The sequence below is a fragment of the Benincasa hispida genome, chromosome 7 (genome assembly GCF_009727055.1).
Source record: "Benincasa hispida cultivar B227 chromosome 7, ASM972705v1, whole genome shotgun sequence".
In the NCBI taxonomy this organism is placed as follows: Eukaryota; Viridiplantae; Streptophyta; class Magnoliopsida; order Cucurbitales; family Cucurbitaceae; genus Benincasa; species Benincasa hispida.
Genome location: NC_052355.1, coordinates 488138 through 495210, shown reverse-complemented (window position 1 = coordinate 495210; position 7073 = coordinate 488138). Strand labels below are relative to the sequence as shown.

Sequence of the window (7073 nt, the reverse complement as noted above, 5' to 3'; positions counted from 1 at the left end):
TATTCCATTAGTTATTTTGCTAAGTTTGACCGAGGTAGAACTTAATGATGTGGGCTTTGACACGAACTAATTCTCTCTTCTAAGCTTGAGCTATAATGCTATTTTTTTACCGAAATCTAGTTATTTTCTCGATCTCATTACTTCTCTTTTTTTTAAGTTGATCCTTTGATACAAAATCATCCATAATAATACTATTATATTGTTGCCTCCGACTTCATTCAAGTCTAAGCCGTTTTCTGATTATAGCCCTTCATTTATTGTGCTAAATTATTAGTTTCTTTATTTCATAATATTTTGTATTAATTTTCATATGTTTCTCACATAGGCTTGATAAGAAGAGGTTCCCCAAATATATATAAATCTAATATAAAAGAGAAAATAAATTTAAAAAGGGAATTAAATTATGGAATCCAATATTGTTCCTGATAAGTACAGAGCCTCTTTGCATTTGGAGGATCCCAATGTTGAATGGAGATATGGGAATCCTCCAACTTATGAAATTGCTAACCAACTCTTTGGAGAGGGAAGAACAAAGGTTGTTTACATATATGTATATATATTAGAGATGGCAACGAGACCGGGACGGGGCGGGATGCATTCCCCGTCCCCGTCCTATTCTCCATTTTAGGGGCTCGGAGAATCTCTGATCGGAGATTCGAGTATTTATTCTCTTTTTCATCGTTATTTCTCTTTCAAGTATCATATTAATTAAATAAAAAAGCTTTTGTTTTGTTTCTTGGTAGGAGTGGCCAAATGAATCTCCCGAAGAAAAAGTGCAAAATGCTATCAAATCATGGCACATGGAGATTGTCCACAAGACTAAATTACAGGATTTTAAGACTATAATCCCTGAAAAATTCAAGCTTTTTGTCAATGGTAATTTCCTTTTTTTTTTTTTTGGTTTACAACATATTGTATATGATCATATGATCTTATTTAATTAAATTTTATTTGGTTAAGTATATGTTTTATTTCTAACATTATTCTTGAGTGCTCTACTATTTTATGTTTAAATTTTAGTTAATACTTTTTAGGTTACAAAATCACTTCTAATCCCTAAATTTCGGTAAAATTTACAATTTAGTTTTTGACATTGCAATGTAACGATCTAATCCCTCAACTTTTAATTTTATAATAATTTAGTTCTTAAACTTTACTATGTAACAATTTAGTTTTTATACTTTGAAATTTGTAATACTTTAGTCATTATTTTAAAAATTAGTGTTAAGATTTAATGAGATTTCTTGCATAAATAAAATAATAAATTAATTACATATTCAATATTTTTATAAAATACAAAGCATACATCATAAAATCATAAAAACTGACATCTAATTTTGATAAGTTTATTTACGTTGAGGACTAAATTGTAACAAATTTAAAAGTATAAGGACTAAATTGTTACACACTAAAATTTAGGAACTAAATTATTATAAAATTAAAAATATAAGGATTAGATTGTTACACACTAAAGTTTAGGAACTAATTATTATAAAATTAAAAATATAGGGATTAAATTGTTACATACTAAAATTTAGGGACTAAATTATTATAAAATTAAAAATATAGAGATTAAATCGTTACAAATCAAAATTCAAGGATTAAATTGTTACTTTTATGAAAGTTTAAGGGTGAAAAATGATTTTCATCCTAGTTTTTATGTCGGTGAAGGTTATAATTATAAACGTTTGACACGATTTCAAACCTTTTTTTTTGTTTCTTAATTTACTACTTTTCTTGTATTGCCTTAAATTAGAATGTTTTCTTGTAATATCATTTTTTCATTAAATAGTTTCTTGTAATAACTTTTTGTAATTTATTATCATAGTTGAATACTCGTCTATCCCTATTATTTGTCTTTATCTAACAGCAATATTATGGTGTGAATCTTGATTGATGAAAGTGAACCATACACTTATTTTTTTTAATCAATTTTGGCGATGACCACCCTAATGACAAATTTCAAACACCACTATTTTAAATTATTAGTTAATAATACTTTATAGTTGTTATTTATAATAATGTGATATAAATAAAAATACTTGTAGTATATTACAAACCAAACAAACTTATATATAAAAACACTTTTAAGAAAAAGTTATCAAACACATGAGCATTTTAATTTTAAATAATTTTGAAAAAGATTTTTTTTTTTTTTTTTTTTCTAAATGAATCTTTTTATATGTGGTATAGGAAGAGATGGGTTATCAGGAGAAGAAATACTTAGGATTGGAGGCTTCAATGCATTGCTAAAGAGTTCTGTGCCAGAGGAATTGCAATATTTCAAAGCAGACAGAGAAACATTTGAATCAACTCATAAAGACTTTAAAACATGTTTTCCAAGAGGATTTACATGGGAAGTTACAGAGGTTTATTCACCTCCTCCTTTAATTGCTTTCAAGTTTAGGCATTGGGGTTTCTTTGAAGGACCTTACAAAGCCCACCCTCCAACTGGTGAATTGATTCAATTCTATGGCATGGCAACTCTCAAGGTAATAAACTTATTTAACATCTAAACCTATCCCGTTCGAGTGATCATTTGATTTTTTATTTTTTAAAATTCATCGGATTTTTCTTTATCTTTCTTAACTAAATGATTAGTTAGATTCAAGTTGTTATAAACCACAGGTCCATTTGGTTACCATTTTGTTTCTGGTTTTTGGTTTTTGAAAATTAAACATATGTCTGTCTTAATTTCTTTTGAGAATTTGCATCTTTCTTAAGTATAAGATAAAAACTACTTTTTTTGTTTTTTAATTTTCCAAATTTGGCTTCGTTTGTTAAAATATTAATAAAAGGAGGGTCGCAAACCAAAAAATTTAGAAGTGAAAGAAGTATTTATAGACTTAATTTTTAAAAAATTAAAAACAAAAAACCGAGTGATTTCTGATCAGATGAATTGGTTTTTCAAATGACCATTATTATTTTATATTTAAAAAAATGTACTTCCATTTTACCCTATTTTTCCCATAAATCTACTTGCAGTAATATATGGAATTTAAAATGTCAATGTCGACGAAAATATTGAATTCTCATATTCAATATTGGAACAATGAAAATATTAACAAAATATGTCAATGTGAATGAAAGTTTCTAAAAACAAATAATTAACAAAATATTTGGAATTTTGGATTAATAAATAAATATTTTCCACCTTTTAAACAAGTTAAAATATTTATATTTTATTCACATTAATGACATTTTATAGATCATTTTTCATGTTTCATGATTTTTTTCTAATATGATGGAAATGTTAATTCACTCATCATATCAATTTCAAGAACATATAGAAAATATCGATGAAAATGTCATCAAAATTTCAATTATTGGTTATATTTTAAACCTTTTTATAAGTTCATATGCGTTCAAAAGATCATTTTATAAAAGTATTTTCATGTGTTTAATGAATACATAGGTCAATACATAAGACCTATGTAGGTGGTACAAAATTAATAAACTCAGAAGAAAAACATTTAGAACTAATTTTAATTTTTTAATTTTTTTTTTTGTTGAAATTTGTGAATTTTTAATATGTACATTGGATCTTTATATAATCTCTTTTTCGGAACTTGATGTTATTGAAATAAGTGTTAGTTCATATGTACGTATATTATTGAGTAAAATTAGTAGGTAAATTAACTGAAATTAACTGGAGAGTAAAAATTACAACAGTAATTTACATTTAGATTTCAAATTTACAACTCGTAAATTAAAGAGACAGTTACAAATATAGACATTAGACCTAAAATATTAACAGATAGAATATAATGTAAAAAAATTACAAATATGACCAAATTTAAATAGTCTATAGTGATAGACCATATTATTAGTAGGAGTCTATCAATGATAGAAGTCTATCACGGATAGATTTGACTATATTTGCAATTTTCTTTAAATGATGTTATACACTTGGTTATTATTCCTAAAAATACTACTAATAGCAATTACCCTAAATTAAATTACTATAAAACACCGATTCACCATTAAATTTTTAGTTTTGATATTTAATTTGTACTCATGTTTTTAAAAATCAAGTCAAATTTTGAACCTTCAGACCTCATTTAATAATCATTTATTTTTTATTTTTTAGTTTTTGTTTTTTTATTAATATTTCAATTATTTTACTTAAAAAATATGATAAAAAATTGGGATGAAATAGACTTAATTTTGAAAAACTAAACATAAAAAAGCGAATGATTACCAACCCGCGCTACTAAAATCAATAAAATCCTTCCACAAGTGGTTTGTATTGATTAACCCAAATAGAAATTTATTATTATTATTATTATTATTATTTAAAAAAAATATATACTTTAACCTTCCATAATATTCAATAACTGTAATAAGAGAAACTTTTTTTTTTTTCTTTTTCTCATTAAAGAGAATGTATATAAGTAGGAGTGCAATAAAAAAATCGGAAAATTGAAAAACTAAACTAAACTGATCCAAATTGAATCACTAATTTGGTTTTATTTCTAATATACAATTAGAAAATTTAGTTTGTATTTGAAGAAAACAAAAAAATTATTACTTTAGATTAGTATTTTAATTAAAAATCTAATCAGAATCAAACTGAACTAAAGGTATATATAAACCTTTAAAAACAAACTTTAGCCCTAGATACTTTTTTAGTATTTTAATTATTATGATGCTTGCATGTTTGTTATTTAGACAAAAAATGGCAACAAAAGAAACAAAGATGTCTGGTTTCAATCTATATATATAAAAAGAATAAAAGAAAGAAATGAAAGAAATTTGGCCCAATAAAAATGAAAAAGTTAGAAGAAGAAGAAAAATGTGCAAACCGATAAAAAATCGATCCATTAATTTTGTCCTTTTTGGAATGGATTTGGTATATACATAAACTAGAGTTCTCTTATTGGAAGGATTTATAATATTCTTGAAAAAAATGGGTGTGTATAGACTATAAAATAACATGATTTTGCAGTACAGGTAGATTGTTTATCCATGAAGATTGAAGAATTTCATATGTACTATGATCCAGGAGAGCTATTTGGAGCTCTTTTTAAGGCCAAAACAAGTACTGCCTCAGAATCCAGAGGCCAACATAATCACAAAGATTTAGCTGCTTCAATAGCCTGCCCATTTTCTAAACTCAACTACCACTTCAAATAAATAAATAAAATAATAATAAATACTTTGTTGGTCTAAGAATTATATACATGTATATGTATATGTTATGTGTAATTGTAACCTATTGATCTATATGTATACATATGCTAATCCCATATGAACAACTTGTTTTTTTTTTTCTATGGAATAAATTTTATATCAAGAATATAATAAAGAATACTTGGATAAGACATTATTATAAATTACAAAGCACACAACATTTTCTCAGTTGTTATATGTTTAATGATCATAAATTTGTCTAAGAGAGTGTAATGTCCCCTGTTATTTTAAGTCTTTTCTTGATAAAGAAAGATTTCGAAGACGAAAGTCTTTAAAGGAGGGAAGTCTGTAACACTCTACGTTATAAATTAAGTTTATTTAGATTTTAAATTTAATTAAAATATAGATTTCTAAATTAAATAGATTATGAAATTTCTAATTTAACTATGTTACGAAATTTCTTTTTTTTTTTTTTATAAGGAATTGTTCCATTAAAACTCACGGGCATCAAATCAGGCGTTATTTGGGCCCATAATGGGAAATAGTTACACCAAGTTTTGGATTGGCAAATTGGAGGAAATAGTAAAGTCGAGGGGTGCCTTTTCATTTTTGTCAAAAAAAAATGAAAATAATAAGATTTTTGGCAAAAATATGTCGACCCTAAAATTGCCCCTGGTATGGTCGATTAACAGCTTTTTAGAGTTTTGCGTAATTGCTATACCTTGTACAAATTCTCAATAGAAATACAGTGTAAATGGAATTATCTGTTATGAGACCGTGTATCAATTCTCAATAGAAATACAGCGTAAATGGAATCGTCGGTTATGAGACTTATAAAGGAACCTTGTTAAAGGTCCTTGAGCAGAACACAAGAACGTCCCAATTTTCTAATTTTCACAATATATTTTACAGAGAAGAACATAAAATATGCATTTAATTTAAAAAGTACAACGTGCTCAAAATTGAAATATAAGAAAAATAAAATGGGTAGAAAACCCTTAACTTTGAAGAACAGTTCTTCAATTGATTCCCTCAAACAAACGAACACCATCACGAAATTTCCTTTATATTCTCAAGGATGAGAACCCAAGAGTTTGTGGGCTCAGACTATTTTGGAAGAAAGAAATTTTTTTAAGAAGAGTAGAGAGTTTTAAAGAGGAGAGCAAGAGCTTGGAAAACCACACAAGAAAAAATTTAAGAACTCTTCTATAAGTTTTCTCTCGATGATGGAGGAAGAAGATGATCTCTCAACTGCACCCTCCTCTCTTCCCATGTAGTAGAGAGAAAAAGGGGAGGGAGTTGTTTTTTAAAAAAATAAAATTAATAATAATAAATAAAATTAATTTTAATAAAAGCTTTAATATATTATATATATATATATATATATATATAAAATAACTACTTTATCATATAATATATATTAAATCATATGTTATATCAAATATAACATATAAACTATAGTTTAGTATTGTATCTAATATAATGTAACCTATAGTTTAATTCTCTCCAAGTCATACCAATGACTTTTAATATCGATCACATTTATATTAAATTCATTATATGAATCCAATTCATATAATTAATATTTGAATCATATTCAAATATTTATTTTCTCTAAAAAATACTTTATATTATAATGTATCAAATACATTATAGTAATCATATCATATATAATTAAAATTAAAATTAATAATATCATATATAATTAATTATATTTGAATCATATTCATATATAATTAATTCCCTCAATTAATTTGAACAATTCAAATTAATCGAAAAACTGATTCTCATTTATTCCCCTCGAGCTACTAAGGGGACCTCATAGACCTATAGCTTGAAGCTTTAACAGATAGTGAATAATTAATTAAATTATTCACTATCTGTTAATTGTTGACATTCCACTAAAAACCTACAGTTTCACTCTTCGCACTACAGATATA

The 7073-nt window shown here is 25.6% G+C and overlaps 1 protein-coding gene across 1 annotated transcript; it reads left to right on the top strand.

The window, feature by feature from the left end:
• Nucleotides 1-401: 401 nt before the first annotated feature.
• Nucleotides 402-5324, top strand: LOC120082092 (pathogen-related protein-like). The gene is made up of 4 exons (XM_039037314.1): nt 402-535; nt 744-876; nt 2194-2492; nt 4954-5324. Exons 1-4 carry the CDS (start codon nt 404-406, stop codon nt 5134-5136), a joined length of 747 nt encoding a protein of 248 aa, XP_038893242.1. The 5' UTR covers nt 402-403; the 3' UTR covers nt 5137-5324.
• The last annotated feature ends 1749 nt before the right edge of the window (nt 5325-7073 follow it).

Excerpts from the sequence above, each read along its gene's own strand:
- LOC120082092 (XM_039037314.1), top strand. The coding sequence starts at position 404 with ATGGAATCCAATATTGTTCCTGATAAGTACAGAGCCTCTTTGCATTTG. Across the intron at positions 877-2,193 it reads ATTCAAGCTTTTTGTCAATG|GAAGAGATGGGTTATCAGGA; the intron begins GTAATTTCCTTT and ends TATGTGGTATAG. Across the intron at positions 2,493-4,953 it reads ATGGCATGGCAACTCTCAAG|GTAGATTGTTTATCCATGAA; the intron begins GTAATAAACTTA and ends TTTGCAGTACAG.